The sequence below is a fragment of the Vidua macroura genome, chromosome 2 (genome assembly GCF_024509145.1).
Source record: "Vidua macroura isolate BioBank_ID:100142 chromosome 2, ASM2450914v1, whole genome shotgun sequence".
In the NCBI taxonomy this organism is placed as follows: domain Eukaryota; kingdom Metazoa; phylum Chordata; class Aves; order Passeriformes; family Viduidae; genus Vidua; species Vidua macroura.
Genome location: NC_071572.1, coordinates 76,844,179 through 76,861,398, shown reverse-complemented (window position 1 = coordinate 76,861,398; position 17,220 = coordinate 76,844,179). Strand labels below are relative to the sequence as shown.

The 17,220-nt window shown below is 40.0% G+C and overlaps 1 protein-coding gene across 1 annotated transcript in view; it reads left to right on the top strand.

The window, feature by feature from the left end:
* TENM4 (teneurin transmembrane protein 4) overlaps positions 1-17,220 on the top strand; it is a 342,135-nt gene that overhangs the window by 241,722 nt on the left and 83,193 nt on the right. Inside the window, exon 13 of the mRNA XM_053969741.1 lies at positions 6,839-7,055. Coding sequence (XP_053825716.1) covers positions 6,839-7,055 — 217 coding nt within the window. The remainder of the gene's footprint in view (positions 1-6,838; positions 7,056-17,220) is intronic.

Below are 17,220 nucleotides of genomic sequence, written 5' to 3'. Positions count from 1 at the left end.
GCAGCTCTTGTAGAATAAGTAAAATTTCTCTTTGCAAAGCACTGGAGTAAAATCCATTTCTTCCCCAAATACAATTAAAGAAAATAGTGTCAGTCCTCAGCTCAGGAATTGGATCAGAACATCATTATTCCTGTAAAAAACCTTTATCAGCATAAACATCCATGTGAACAATAACTTGTTTGTGCAAAAGTACTGAGCCATTCCTTTAGAGCCTTCCTCTAAACCAGAGTTTAGATTAGAACTGAAAGGTTAAAACCTGATTTGCTCAAGGGTAAGACTAAGACTTTGTTACCTTTACCTTTGAGCATTTACATTTAAAACCTTTCCCACCCAAACTCTCCCAGTAATTCATCCAAAAGTATCACAGGACAAGACAGTGTCCCCACAAAAAGTGATAATGTTACCTGATGAATAGCACAGACAGGAAACTGAAAGATAAGAACTGGATGAGGTGAGACACAATTATTTGTATAATCAGTGCATTTTCTGCTTTTGTTGCCAGTGGAAATACTCCCATGGGAGACAATGGGGTTTTGTTGTTGTTTTTACTTCCTAGTTTTGTTTTGCCTAATACAGTTTCTCATAGAGGCTCATCCCATTGCAGTCAGTGACAAAAAAGTATCATGGTCTTTAGCAGGAGCAATCCTTGAGTTTGTCATGTATGCTGTCCCAGATTCACCCTAATCAGGCTCCTTAAGCTCACCTCCCTCTGACTGCCTGTCTGCCTGGAGCTCCCAGAGTGCATCATGGTTCACAGAATGCTCTCTGTGTACAAAGAGCATTGTACACAGGGTCCATCCCTACCCATGGCCTGCCTGTTCCAGCCTGACACTTGACATGCACCACCTGTCAGAGTCTGCTTAAACACATAATAACAGCTCTGGCTGCAGGTTATTTGCATTCTTTTGGTGATGTTAGCATGACTGATTTTTGTTGCAGCATCCATAACTCTGTAGAAATGCTCAATTATTCAGTCTCAGCCAGTTAAGACACTGCCCATTAAATCAGCCAACACAATTGTAGGGCCATGAAAAGTCACAGCTAATTTGAAATTTTATTAGCTCTCAGCTGATCTTGTTTACTGCAGAAGCAGTGTCTCAAAATCAGCCCTTTACTTCTGTTCAAAGCTCTAATCCTTGATGCCTTTTTGGTGCTGCATGGCAGTGAGTGAGAAACTTGGAAGCTGACTGCACAGGACACAAAGGAGAAATGAGACTGCTTTGGGATTTGTGAGCATTTTGCAGCCAGCAAGTGCAGAAAGAGCTCAAAGAGAGCAGGGACAGCAAGTAGCTCCATTTATACTGAAGAGTAATTATTTTGCAAAATTTCTGGTTGGTTTGGGTGGATGTATTTTTTGCATGCATCATATAGACAAACATCATAAAGGACATGATTTTCAGAAAGTGATGGGTCATGAGCAGTGTTTGAAAGCCAAGTAATTTTAGCGCCTCTTAAATTTGGTATCCAGGTGACTATTTGTGGAAGGCAATTATGATATGGAGTATCTCATGAAATTCCTGAGTGAGGTCAGCATTTCCATCTGTTGTCTTTATCTATTGTTGCTGTCTCGGTAGTCATAGCAAGTGTTTAAAGTCACTTAAAATCAGGTGTTCCCCAGCTGGTATTATGCAGATGTTGCACTCATTAGGCCACGGTCCTGCTCCAAGAAGACACAGATACTTTTGGTGTTCAGCCCCTTCCATGAAGCTATGCTCCCATGGAGAAAAAGCTGAACATACATTGCAGATACAAAACTTAATGAGAATTGTGGTTATTTCATTGGGTTGTGCTGACATTTCCGAGCCCTTTGAGACTGGAACAGATGTTTTGTGAACAGAAAATAAAAAGACAGTCTCTGCTCCCAGGGAGTTTGCAGTCTAAAGTAGTAGTTTGAAGAGCTCACTAATGGGATTGGTAGATTAGCAGTCTTTAAGGGCGTCAGAGCCTTATTCTAAAAAAATATTGCAACTCCACCCACAAGATACGAGCTAGATGAGTCATCCCAGAATAAAACTCATTGTCTAGTGATACACAGGGTGTAGATTACCTGATAAAAATGGTCTTGGTCCCCTAAAATACAGTGTTGGCTGAATAAATTGGAGCTGCTTTATCCTCAATGGCAGAAAAGAAAGGGTTTCTGCTGAGCCCAGTTCATTCTCCTTCATGTCCCTCTCTGAAGGGAATGAACCAGGGCTCACAAGATGACCTGCAGAGGTGCCATCCACTTTGATTTATTCTCTGATTACTTGAATCTTAGTGAAAGATGCAAACCACTGAACACATTATTTACCAGATGTGACAATGTCTTGCCAGTGGCTCCCTTTTCACAACAACAGTGGTTTGATTCACCCCATGGTAACTCTGAGATTGCAAAAAGGTATTTATTTCAGGCTTCATGCAAAGAAAGTGGGACAAAAGAGTTTAGGTTTGGTTTTAGCAGAACTGTCACAGGATATGTATGTGTATATAGAACGCATAAATGGTCTCAAAGATGTAAAAATTCCTATTGCATGGCAATAAGAAGGAAACACAAGAGATGTCTTAAAATCTGGCTTAGTGACACATCTCTGAATTAATTTGTTAATTGGAAGGCATCCATGATTGAAGATGTTTCTGTAGAGATCCCTTGGAATTGGTTGTCATATCCAGCCGTACTCAGCATTTTCATTATTGTCTTACAATGTAGTTTACTTCTCTCCTGGTAAAATTTTTAGGTCACCTAAAGCTCAGTATGGTGGTAAATAATGTACCCAAGATGATTTTGACACAGAGTGATCTGACTCACATCACTGCAAGGCCACAATCAAACAAAATATATCATAATGCAGCAAAATGCAAAATAGCCCTGGAAACAAAGAAAGGATGTTATACTGGAGGGTTGAGAGATTCTTGAGAAGCAATGACTCAGAACAGGATTTTGAGGTCACTGGAGGTAATTGTCTCAACATGAGCTCTCAGTGCAAGGCTTTTGCACCTTCACCTCTGTGAGCCTTATAAGTATAGAAGCCCAAAAACCCTTTGGTGAAGAGGAAGTGGCCTCTCTTCTGTGCCTAATATTGCTGACATATTGCTGTGTCCAGTGTTGGTGTCGACATATAACAGATGTGAAATTAGTGGAAAGAGATCAAAGGATGGCATACACCAAAAAGTCCAGTGGATGGAAAACAAACCTTAAACTGGAAATTTTGTTCTTCCTTAGCTGTTCAGAGAAAAGATTTGGAATGGATTATTGTTCTGTGTGGAGGTACTTGCACATGGAAAAGACATCAGAGCATGCAGGGGCAGAAGGAACTATTGGTAACTTTATGGACAAAGGCCAAACAAGACCAGTTGTGGGATACTGGAGTTGGACAAATCCAACCTTGAAATAAGACACAGTTGTCTAGCAGTAATTAAGCATTTCAGAGGCTTATTGGAGGAAGCATTTGACTCAGTATAATCAGCTCTCTTTGGTATATGAGATATTTTTCTAAAACACAGGCTTTAATCCAGTTCTGGGAGGGAAAAAAATAAACAGCCTATGGGTATAAGAGGTCAGACAAGCTGATCATAGTAGCCTTAAAACCTGTGAATTGCAGTAATCCTCCTATGCAAGACTTAAACTTCTCACACAGATAATTCAGCAACACATTTGTTCTCTGCTCTGAAGTGCCATGGTCATGTTACAGTTATATTTAAGTAAGGGTGTTGTCACTTTTTAAAACCAAGAGCTGTATAAAATCATCCATAACTAAGAACTTACTATGCAGCCTACCTGTGCTCTGGGAGCTACCAGAGTTAGGAATCCACATGCAGGTCATGGGTCTCTGTGGCTTTGCTGCTGCTAAACTTGGGATGCGGAGGGCATTGACCTCATGTTCACGTCCCTCTGTTACCTGTCTGAAAAATTTGCAGTGATTTCTAATGAAAGTTCACCTTTATGCTTTATGGATTTCAAAGGTGTTTTGTATTACAACTTCATATTGTTTTTGTTGAATTGGACAGTTAATGCCAGAGTCATGGGTCAGGAGCTTCTTGGAAATGTCACTTTATCCTCACTCTTCTGATGGATCCAGTGAGAGATATCAGGGCATGAGAAGACATAGCTGGGTACACTGTCATTATATCTCCTGACAAGTCACTGTAGGGCACCGCTTGGATGACTTTTGGACCATACATTAAATAAAAACCAAGAAAACAGTATGCACATGGAGACATCACTACTTATGATCTGGTTTGTAGATTAACTCTTGCTGTTTTGCATTGGCTCAGACAAAAATAGCCATTACATTTTCCTAAGCTAAAGAAATACTTTGTCTACTCAACTGAGGGAGTTGAGTAGCTAAACACCATTTCAGCCTTTGAGTGCCTTCATGAATTTAGGATGTCAGTGGCAAACCTTTCTGGTGTAGTTTTCCTCAATTTATTCCATATAGGTCCAAAACACATTAGTTGAAAGTCTTATCTGCAGATGAGTCCTCATCATTCTCACCTGTTCAAAACATTGTCCTCTGCATCTATTCTTCACACATTTATCTACAGTTTCCTGCGAAGACATTTTCTTGCTGTCTTGCAGCTTCAGGCCCCAAAACACATTTCTGATGCCTAGAAAAAAGACAGGTTAATGAAGAGGTATGGTACAGCTGGTTTGCCATCCATTCAGCCAAGTGTCTGTAGCCTTAGAAAACATTAATGTGTGTGAGAAAAAGTCAACATTTTATCTTGCTTGAAACTGTAGTCAATATAGTAACAAGGCTGGTTTGTTGTTTGTTTTTCTTTTTTTTTTTTTTTTAAGTAGGTAGCTGTGACTAAGCCTGTTGCATCTAAGCCAATCTGTATTCTGTGAACGGTCTCTCAAACTCCATCTGAGATTTGACCTTCCAGAATCCTACTGATATAATCATCTGCAGCAAGCAATTTTTATAATGGGCAAAGAAATTCTAATTAGTTCTTTTTCATTATCACTAATCATCAAGAGAAAAGGCCAACAGGTAGGTTTAGTGTCCAAGATGCACATTTTTTGTGGTGATTTTGTAAGGAGTTCTAAAGATGTAGAGATGTTAGGACAGACAGAGGTAAGGGTAACAGATGGGATTCTCCAAAGCACTTTTCCTGGCCTAATAGTGCTTCCATTATCATTAATGGCAAGTGCAGAGCACTTGTGGAAATGACCCAGTGTGTGTATGTGTGTGTACGTGTACACAGAGCAGGTACTCATTGTCTTTGACACACTACTTGGACACAGGAAGCTCTGGGAACCCCTACCAGGCTTATTCAGCTTTCTGTGTGTGAGTAACCACATGAAATGATGATGTCAGCAATGTTTTAAACACTAAACTATTCCAAGATTGGAAGAGGTATAACTCAACAGAATCCAAGTCCATTATGTGTGAGCCATCTTATGTAGCAGAACAATGAAAAATCAGATTTCATCCTATTTATATTGCAGTAAATACAAAGTAATACCAATAACATTAATGAAAGGACTTCTAATTCATACTGGTAAAACTGGGACAAAACTGAAGCTCACAAACAGTAGTAATGGCAAAATGTCTTGTTTTAATTTACTGTTTCTTTGGGATAAAAAATCCATTATCCTGAAAACTAAAGATTTCATCCCACTTCAGGAGGGCTCTACCTCTCAGGACAGTGATGCTCTCCAGGCACGTTCATTTCTTGCCTCTCTCTCTGCTGGAGTCGTTAGTAGGATGCTTGCTGTAAAGGTGGTGTCTGTGATATATGGAGCTCCCAGCAGCTACACAGAGACCAACCACTCATTTCACATAGGTCTGTGAACAGCCATCACATGGTAGTAATTTTCATTCACTGTCAAAATGTCTTGCTTGAACTGATGAGTTGGAAGTGAAGGGCTCCATATCCCATTACCCCAGAACAAAAACATCCAGTACCCTTATCTGATTTAAAGATCTGTCTCTACTACATGCTAACAACTTCTATTGCTAAGTGTGATGCTTCATCAAACCTCTTTTGAGCTTTTTTTGGTATTTCTTTTCCTGTCACCGCTTTTTACTGTGCTGTTTGCAATGAGTAGTGGCATCTCCAAATGAATGGGGCATGTTGCTGTGGCAGTGGGAGGGGAAGTGGTACTGTCTGCATTTGATGGCTTGACAGATATGCAGACCCTCATTCATTTTACTGGAGTATGCTCTGCAAGCCTTTTCATGAGTGTCCACTGCTATTATTGTTGTTACTATTAATCTAATGGTGCTGAAAGTGCAAGATTTATGTCCTGAGAGTTTGAGGTCATCTGTTACTCTGTGTCAGTATTGAATCAATGAGACCAAGGTCAAAAAAGATCAAACCTTCCCAACAAAATCTCCCTCACTTTCTACTCTTGTTTTACTAGGTTACATGTATAGATCTCCCTGCAGCCATGGTAGATACCATGGCTTTATTCACTATTTAGTCCTGCTGAGAGCAAACCAGGTAGCTTTGGTGTGATGCAATGTGTCTATGATTTGCACAAAGAACAGGAGCAGGGTACAGAAGTTATGTATTTTGGCAAAAAAAACTGCATTACAATCTTTGAGGGCTCTGGAGTTAGTTATCCAAGTGACTGAGTTGTGAATTGGCACATCCTAGGATTAATATAAAATATGCTTTTATGGGGCCCCAGTCTAATATAAGAGTTTTCATATATTACATACTACTGCATATTTATGTTATGTATTAATGTGTATTTCAGGTTCCTTATTGTGACTTTAAGTGAATATGCATTACTGAATGTAGATGAAAATCCGCATTTCTCTATTGTGTGCATTGGAAGGAGTTCTTGCACCCTGAAGTCTGCAGCACTCCATGTTTCCATTGCTCTAAAATTTTCCTTACCCTTCTGTAGATGGCCTGGTGGATTGCATGGACCCAGACTGCTGCTTGCAGCCACTGTGCCACGTTAATGCACTGTGCCTGGGCTCCCCGGACCCCCTGGATATCATCCAGGAGACGCAAGCCCCCATCTCCCAGCAGAGCTTGCATTCCTTCTATGATCGAATCAAGTTCCTGATTGGCAAGGACAGCACTCACGTCATCCCAGGGGACAATCCTTTTGAAGGCGGGTAAGTGAATTTTGGAGTTGATTCAGTAAGTGGTAAAGCATAAGCCACTTGGCCATTTTAAGACATGGAAGGGCAGCAAGATGCAGAATAATGAAAAATTGTTTAAGTTAAGTAGATACCTGAAGAATTTTCTGGGTGATGTAGTTCTGCTGACTACCTCTTCACTTACAATTTCTTGCCAGCCAGTAAGGCAAGATGCTTCCCTCCCAACACATACAAGCAGTTGCATGTTTCCTCACTTTCCATATTTCAAGGAGTGAAAGGCATCCATTCAGCTCTTCTAGATGAAGTGACTGACATTGTGCACAAGTATCACCCAAAGAGCAGTGACACATCTTCCTTTGACAGAGACAAAAGAGAAGGAAACTAGAATGCTATTTGCAATCTATTGTGTGAATATTAGAGACTTCAAAAGAACTGAGGAAAATCATACCATCTAAGGAGGGCTGTTAGAGTGATTTGCAGTATAAGCCATCGGGTTGAATATAGATCGATTTTAAAATCAAGAAATTCTTTATCGCTGCAATCATCATCAAGAAACAGGAACTGGGAAACAAAACATAGCAGTTCACTTCTGTGACTGCATCTCAGCAATTTGGTTTAAGTATATTCCTGTCTGTCAAGGCTGGTCATCCCTGAAAATCATTTCTTGTAGCAGGGTAACTGGGGTGTCAAATTCCTAGATCATTCAGTGTCTGCCCTGAATGTTGCCTTTCAGAAGTAGTGACCCTGATCCTGGAGGTGGCTCTCAACACATAGGTTTGAACTCTGTTGAGCTTTACCCAGTCAAGAACTGCTTACTTTCAGCTTTCCCACACACAGCAGTTAATAGGTTGGCACCGAAAATACACAACCCTCATGTTTGTGTGGGTATTTATTTCAGCACTTACATCTCAACTGGCCTCTCAGCCCCTCTAGCTTTTGGTGGAGGGACACTGCCAGCATCTCTTAGGTACCAGCTCCCATATATCACCTTTTTTGGTAGTCTACAGGTTGACGTCATCATCACAGCCATGTCAGGAAATTGCCCTGATGTGATATTTTCCCAGATACTTCTTGCTTCCAAGGTCTTCAGGGTCCAAGAAAGCTAACAACAGTGACTCAGACTATAACCAAACACTTTCATGTTGCAAATTGTTGTCCTTCATTGGCATTCTGAAGATCACAGGTACTGGATACTGAACAGTCTGGACTCTGGACTAGTTGTTGTGATTTGTTGCTGTAAAATCAGGCTTCAGAATATGAAATAGATTATGCTCACCATTTCATTTTTCTGATGTATTTAGGGTAGCAATTCCTCAGCATTTCCACAGAGGACTCTGTTATCAGGTCCATATGTATCCTTTCTGACAGGCAAGAGAGTTTTGGTACACACATCTGTGTTTAGTGAACTTTTCATGCAACTAATGAACTATAAGAGTCTTTATATTTGTGCAATAAAAAAATAAAATTGCAGCTTCTCTTGAAGGGCTGCTTGCATTCGACAGCATACAGAGCTGGGGGAAAATAGTGGGAATTTCTAATTATATGGTGAATTTGTTTCTCAGAGTGCCAGCAGAGGATCAACAGAAAGAATTTGTCATTTAGCATCACATAAATTCCTACAGAAGTTACATGTGTTTCATAGGTCTGATGATAGATCTCTATGTAGGAAGGACCTACTAACCATCTGTAGATGTCCTGCTAAGGGGCGATTCAGAATTCAGAAGGAGCACCTACTAGCATAAATGTTTGTCTGGGTATGTAGGTTAGTGGAGTGAGGGAATGCAAAGATTCAGATCGATAGGAAGGGGTTTAATGACTGGTTTTGATTAAATGCAGTGGAAGTAATAAAACTTGTTCTGTTTAAGTTAGGATGAAGAATTATACAGAGGTAGTGATGATTTATGAGGTTTCCATTCTCAAATTACCAGCATAGAGTGTGTGCCACTAAGTATGGTCTACAGATATGTTACCTCAAGCTGTGATTGTATTGCATCTCTCAAGATAAGTATCTTGATTCACAAAAGTGATTGCAAGTAACATTGAAGAACCTCAACAGAAGGTATATTTTCCCCTGAGACAGCACCTGGTCCAGGCTCATGAGAGTCTTGGGTTGTTGAAATTGCCACTACTCTGTTGGGATTTTAAAAGACATCACATGTTCCTGTTAGTTCTTAAAGATCCTACAGATCTGAATAAATCCAACCATTGCAAAGGTTTTCTGCTTATTTGTCTTCTCTCTGTAGTTTCAATTGCCTGTTTCACCTCCCAGAAAGCTGGACCTTTGAACAGCTCCTCTGGTCACCCTGGAAATGACACTGCTTCAGCAGTAGTCAGTGACTGGTATGTGGAGAAGCATGGTCTGGGACCATCTGGGATCCAGTTAGTCTGGACAGGCAGGACTGCCTGTATTTGCATGTGTGGATGTGCCCTTTATTCAGTAGCATTGTCATTGAAACTCCACCAGTTGCTTTTACAATAGACAGGTGATAATATCCCTGTTGTCCATGGAGCTGCTCGGTGTCTCTATAAAAATCACAGCAGCCGCTGGGGCAAGATGAGCTGTTATATCACTCCTTCCATCTGCTGGCTTAAAAGTTTGTCTGACAAGAGGGAGTTATTCTTATGGAGGCCTGCAGCATCCTGCTTTAGGACAACTCTCTGCCATTGCTGCTGGGATGATTCATGAAGTGGTTGCCTTCTTGGTGAAGATAAGGACCATAGACTGCTGTTCATGGAACTTTCTATATCTTTCTGTCCCAACGCCATTATCTTCATGGCGTAGGGTTGGAGTTGGATCCATGTCATTTGCTGTGAGTAGTCCCCCATGAGCAGGCAACACAGAGGTGGCGTGGATCTCTGTATCCTGTGTGTCTGGTATCTTGCACGGGCACCAGTGGCACAGGCACACTCACCATTCAGGTCAGAAGCTGAGTGCTCCTCCAGGCTTCACTAAGTCATGGCTGACTGATTATCATCCTGAGGGAACCTGGGCACATTTGCATCCCTGTCTGGCCTGTGCAGAAGTGGCAGCAGTGTGAAGGAGGTGACTGAATATCTCTGCAATATATTTCCTGAGCTTCAAAACCACAGCTTAGCCACTCTTCAGAGAGAACAGCAGTGCAGATCACCTAATGGATACAAATAAATGAATGTCTCATGACAGCTAGCCTTTGAGTGAATTTATTATTGAATTACACTCTGGCTTTTTAAGAACAAGCTGAGCTGCCAAGCTCTCTACCAGTGCAGAAGAAAAAGAAAGACAATGATAAATTACCCTGATGGATAAAGGCAAAGACCTTGTCTCTTCCCAAATACCAGCAATTATATATTATTCATGTTTGGGAAGAAAAAATAATCATTACCCATATTGGAATGAGTGTTTATGATGATAAAGCAAGTAGCTAAATTAAATTTTGAATGTGCAGAATGTCTTTTCGCATCATTTTGATGAACAGATAACAAGTACTGCTCTACTATTTGGTCATTCTTGTATTGATTTTGAAACCACTTACTCTTACTGTTAGCTTTGTTGTTTTTAAGCCATTCTTAGTTGTCCATCACCATAACGAGTAGCACAAGATGCAGTGGTGTCAATAAGTTGACTATAAAGTAGGGCACCTGATATATTTGTTCTCTTTTGAGGGAGACGTTCATAAAATGGCAAGAAAAGGCTGGTCCACAGTCTTCTATGCTAAGTGTTGGCATGGTTAAAGTGCCTCAGAAAACCGTGTGTAGAATTGGCACTTTTGTAAAGAGAATTTCAAATAATTCAATTTTGAAGTAAGTGTGTTTTATACCCCTCCTTTTTTGAGACAGATTGTGTACATCTACTTGCTGCCAATAGTATCAACCTGTTCTGATTACTTGGGCAGCTAGAAATAGCCATCTGAGTTACATGAAACATCAGAAAGCAGCATTTGTTATTAGCTGCAGGAGTAGTGATTGCCCTCAGGTCAGTAGTCTGTGTACAAAGTTGATTTTGATGATTTAAAATTCTGATCAGAATTAACTTTGTACATTTTTTCCCATTACTGAATGACAAGGTATCTGTAAACATGTCACTCAACCTTCCTGTGTCCCCTCTGTGTGCCAGGCAGTACAGTGTACTTTACTGATCCAGGTGGAGGGGGTTACACAGCACAGTTAGAAACTCAGAGAGACAGGTATGCTATAAATGCCTGTGTGCACTCTTTTACTGTGAATAAATAAATAAATAAATGGGGTTTATTGTCAGAGTTAAATTGCATTGGTCCCAAGTCCCATCAAAACCAAAACTGTGAATATTGATCATGGCCAAAGAAGTGCTAGAAAAATAGGGGGGGATCAGAATATTTTATCAGAATGTTTTGGTAGTCCTTCTGGTCAGTCCTAAGTGATTTTGAAGAACGTTGCTATGTTTTCTTAGTATCCTGGAGGGAGTTTGCCCAGAGAAGCTGTGGCTGCCCTATCCCTGGAAGTATTCATGGTCAGGTTGGATGGGGCTCTGAGCAATCTGATATAGAGGTAGGTGTCCCTTCCCATGGGAGGGCATTGAAGCTGGATGGTCTTTAATGTCACCAACCATTCTCTGATTCTATGCATATGTTCAAAGCATGTTCCCTTTTCACACATTTCGTCCCATTCATGGAAGGCTGTGGGTTCACCGTAGCAGATCTTTCTGAGGTTTCTTCCCAAGGAAACCAAGATGCTCTGTCTTTTCTGTCTTTTTTTCCATCAAGAAAAGTGTAACTTTGATACAGTGACCTAAGAAACACTTCTTTAGTTGAAGACAAAGTTAGAGGTCAAAGAACCAAAACTTACCAGGTGTAGCTTTAATCCTGATGATTTCTCCTGAGCTGGCTAGTCCAGCCCATGGCTCTGGTCCAACTCCAGGCAGATGCAGTTCCCTTCAGCAGCAGGAAATTCTCTGGGTCAGATGCACCCACTGAATGCAGACACCCAGAAGCGATACAGGAGCTTAGGGAGCACAGCAGCTCCATGGGTTAGGAGAGCTTGGAATGCTACATCTGTTTAAAGCTGTGTCATAGAGATAACACAGCATCCGGTGTTCTGAGTGTGAGCACTTGTGGCACAGCATGGTACCTGCTTTGATGGAAGCAAGGTCATATTTTTCCATATTTTAGTCCAGGCTAACACAGCAAGTCTTCAAACCCTCTTCTTCCCAGCATTATTGTCTTCCAAAAGCATCATTCTTCTTTTGATGCTTTCTACTTTCATGAACTCCTTATTAGGTTCAAGTCATAGCTTTTTTAAAACTTACTGGTTTTTATTTTGGTAATCCCTTCAAGAGGGATTAAGAGCAAAGCATACTTTTAAAATTTATCTTTCCTGTGTACAGGGCTTATTTTCTTTTCCAATGTTTGCCCTCTGATTTTGAGTTTAGCATAACATTATTCCCATATAGTAAAGTAATGCAATATATGCAGCTACTTACATCAACTTTGTGGAATTTGTACCTGCAAGACTTCATGAAAGCAAAACTGTCCATATTTATGTGCTTTTCCATGACATAGATAGTTAACCATGATGTAATTATATTCCTCTTTTGTAACTGTTAGTAAAAGGAATTTGGTTGGACTCAATGATCTTCGAGGTCGTGTCCAGCATTAATGATTCTGTAATTCTGTAAGTTCTGTGTACAGTCATTAGAGAAACTGGGCTTCAGCTTTTTAAAAATATTTTTAAAACATTAGATATTTATGACCAAGCACAAAGGTAAGGAGTAAGATCTTCCTAGTGTGGGCATACTTCCAAGGCCCAGTGAGGCAAGTGATAGAAACACTGCACCATCCAGCACCTGGAATTAAAAGGTCTCGGGTGACACCTGTGAAGAGCTCTTGGATTGTGCAGGAAACAGCTCATTAGGACTTTTTTTCAAACTTGCAAGTTTTGAAGGCTTGAGATTTAAGTACCTCCCAGATTACAGAGGTACTGATGTGCACTTTTGGATTTAGGAGTCTAAACTATGGTGTAGGTGTTGATGCATTTTCTTGGATCTGCACATGGATATTTAATTAAATATTTATTCAGTACTTAAGTTACTGTCCTCTGAAAAAAGCTGCCATATCAGGAAGAGTCTGTCCTTTGAGTGTTACATTTATTTGCTACATTGGTTAAAACCTTCTGTATAAAAAAACAGTTTTATAATTCCAAACATAAAATCTTTTGTATTTTATTGGACATTCTTTCCTAATTCCTTTTGATCATTACAAATCTATCAGCCAGCTTATATGTAGTTAAAGAAATTCCCCTATGATCATCAAAAGAGAGATCATTTTGTAATTAACCTGGAAATAATGCATTTTTCCTCCTCTTCTGCTTGGTTTTGTTTTCATGGTGCCTCAGATTCAATGAAGGGCAGTGCTTTTATTCCTGTTCTTCTGCAGAGCTGAATATGTGGCCAGAGCTTACAAAATAAATATCATATGTAAAATACTGTAATAATACAGAGTTACTAAGTTCTGCAGACATTTTTAGTGAAGACTTGACATGAATACACTATTCATCTCTGAAACTTATTGCAGCATAAAGTCTTTATCTCTCATAGAAATAATGGCTATAAAATGACTTCTGAAAAATCATGAAATAAGCATAATTCAGTATTAGGTGGAAAAATGATCTTGCACTTTATGTACTGCTGGACACTTGATTTGCATTGTACAGACCTAAAAAATACGAGTGTGATTGTGTTTCTTTGATACCTTATACAAAGCAAGAGAGTGTTTCTTTGGTTTTACTGGAGAAAATGAGAGAGTCATCAACTCCTAAAGCATTAGCCAACCGCGTTGTGAGTAAAAGGATTCTTCACTGAAACTTTGCAGTAAAGTACAGCCCATCTTTATTATGTGTTGCATTTCCTATAAAACTCTGTTCTAAAATACTTTCATTTAAACAGTTGGAGGCAGTTTTACAATTCCACAGATGTCATCAGCATCTTTTCCTCTGCTGAGTAGCCTTCCCATATCCCTTACCCTCCCACCTTACCATTGTAGCTCAACTGAGAAATCTTGAGGTGTAAAAATAGTGAGTCAATGAGGCATAGAGACACAAGATGCTCTGGATGGCAGGAGTGGCATCTCTTTCCAAGAGTCGCCAGATTGCTTGGCAGATCAGAGAGGAAGATTGTGCTGTCATAAAGAGAAAAGGACACTCATCAAGAAGGTGAATTATGTTCAGTTCCTGGGAGATGTATTCAAAGCAATAAGGGCCTGAGTCTTTCAAGAATGGAGCCAATAGGGAATTCTTGTGAGAGCAATGATGATGGAGTTTCTAGAAGTGGTAGGTGGTCCTCAAAGGATATTACATTTTGTTACCACGCTGTCATGCAATAAATGTACCTCCTTTTCCTTTTGGAGGAGCTACAACCAGCAGTCACTACTACTGCTGAAAAAGATGATACCCAAGGAGATGTTAAAGAACCATCAGTTTATAAGTCTTCACAGAGCAAAATGGAGTCAGGTGCATGCAGTGGGAAGCCTAAGAAACTGAACAACAATTGATCACAAAACCAAGTCCTTGCATGTGTACTAAAAATATGTATACTAAAAATATGTATACTAAAAATAAAAGACTCACTGGTTTGATACTGTCAAGTGAGACAAGATTTAAGGAGGCGGTAAGAATAAAATCTGCATCTAGAGATGTTATTATAAATATTGATTAATAAGCACTTTGTTTCTGACTTCAAATACCAACTTCATTTATAAAAGTATCTGAGCATTATGTGGCTTTTTTTCCCCTGTCCTTCTTCCAACAATTTCAGTAATGGGTTTTCACTGGAGCTTTTCATTCACTTGGCTTTGCTGTGTCTTTTGTGGAATATCTAAATACTGTAGCAGACTTCTTGCAAAAGGTTGACAGCTAAGGATCACATAATCATCAGCATCTCTTGATCCTTCAGAGATGAGACCTTTTTAGTACCTTCACTGAGTAGGTTAAATGAACAGGACAGGTACAGTTTCTTGCTGCAAACTACTTAGAATTTACTTTCTTTTACTGATTCTGTTCAGAGCTCTTAAAAACTTTGCTCTTTGTCACCCATTCTCCTGCTTCAGGGTCCGTGTTCCATCAGCAGCTCACAAAGCAGAATGGCAGGATCTGTTCCAAGCCCTGTCTGTCAGTGCCACTTAGCAGGTCCCCATTTGGGATATGGTCAAACATTAGTGTATTAGTCCCTTTGTCACATTGACACCAGCATTCTGGTGCTTCCATTAGTACAAACTCCTCAGATGAGCCTAATCAGTTATTTAGAATCATAGAATATTTTGGGGTGAAATGGACCTTTAAAGGCCATCTAGCCCCTGCCATGAGTAGGGACATCTTCAGCTGTATCAGGTTGCTCAAACCCCGTCCAACTTGGCCTTGAATGTTTCCTGGGGTTGGGCAGCCACAACCTCTCCACACAGTCTGTGCCGGTGTTTTGCCATCCTTATCATAAACCATTTCTTCCTTAAACGTAGTGTGAATCTACCCTCTTCTAGTTTAGAACCATTATTCCATGTCCTATTGCATCAAGCCCTGCTAAATCCAACAGGATTGTATCCCAGCTGCACAACATGTGCCAAACCCTTTCAAAAACTCACTTGTGCTGTCCGTGATAGTGCGGGGCTCTTCCTGGATGACTCCTCTTCAATTTTCATTTCCTATATAAAAGTCTGCCTTTTTTCTTTTTAACAAAGCGACCTTCAGAAGGATCATTTGCATTCTTTTTCCTTACCTTAATTCCTTAATTCAGATGGCAGCTAAGAGCAGTACATAGGTTTTGACTTTAAGCTTTTCTTACAACTAAACTGAACTAAAAAAGTGAGATGGATTTACTCAGTTCAAAGAAAGACTGTCAGGAGGTTTTTCTCCACAGTTAAGAGGCGAGTGGGCAGGGCTGTTTTTACAGACAGCTTTTGAGGGAAATACTGCCACAAGCAATGAACTTGAACGTCTGTATGTTCTGATCTTTCCTCGTCTTCCTTTGTCCTTCATCTGCCAGCTCAGGCATTTTCTCTGTGTCCGTGTGTTTGATCGTGATGCCCTTAGCTTTTACCTGGCATTCTACCAAGTGCTCTGTCTATCCTGGTACAAGACTGCCCTGAGGTTGTTTAACATTAGACAGGTGCATTCAACCCAAAATGGACGAGGTACATTTTGCTTTATCTTCTCTTATTCTCAAGCAAAAAGGCCACAGCCAAGGCTAAAGACAAGAGATTGTAGCACGTCTGTACTTCTAGGCACTTATCAGACTGAGCAGATCACAGATGAGTGCCATGAGAATGTAAAACTCCCTATGGAAAGGGATTATCAGATTACTACAATTATTCTTCTTATGTCTCTGTAAGGAGGGGATTGTTATTTTGTAGATGCAGTAAAGAGACATAAACAGACCAGCTGACATGACTGGTGTCACACGGAAAGGCTGTAGAGATTATTTTACATTAATAACATTCTTCCCAATGAATTATAACTTTCTGGATTTTTGTTCTATGGAGCTCTGTTGAAGTTTTATCCCAAGAAGAAGGATAAATCCTATATATGTGTGTATATTTATATATACCAATAAAATATGAAAGTGGTAAGTTCAAAAAGATTTTTAATGTCAAATTAAAATATTTGTTATTAATAACTTGGTTGAGGATGGCTAAGCAATCATGATAACCATTTTCACACATTGAAACCTTTAAACGAGAATGAGGTATGTGGGAAGTATTTTGAGGAGCAGCAGAAATTAATTGGAGTGAGATTTCCCATACACCTATCCTCAGTCAGGGAAAGAATATACATTTCTTGCAGAAAAAGTGGGATTCAGGATGCATGGAATTTTCTTCTTACAATGAAAAATGCTCAGCAGAAACAGTATTTTCCCCTTATTTCCAAATGCCAAGCACACTGTCACCAGAAAACATCCGCGACTAAAGTGTGTTGGAAGGACCAGTGTCTAGGTTGTGAGACACTGGATCAGAGTTAGTATTAAAGACAAATCTTTAATGTGCTCCCATGAGGTGAAATGACTTTTGTGGAATTTACTTTTCTGGCCTCTGTTCTAAGGCTGGTTTGGTCTACTTGAATTTTGTTGACAGTCTGTCAAATTTTATTTGTCTCTGAGCAATAGAAATGTAAAGGCATCAGTGTACTCCTGTCTGTTTTGCCACTGTGGCCCAGATCTTAGCAGAAAGTCTTAATTTAATTTGCT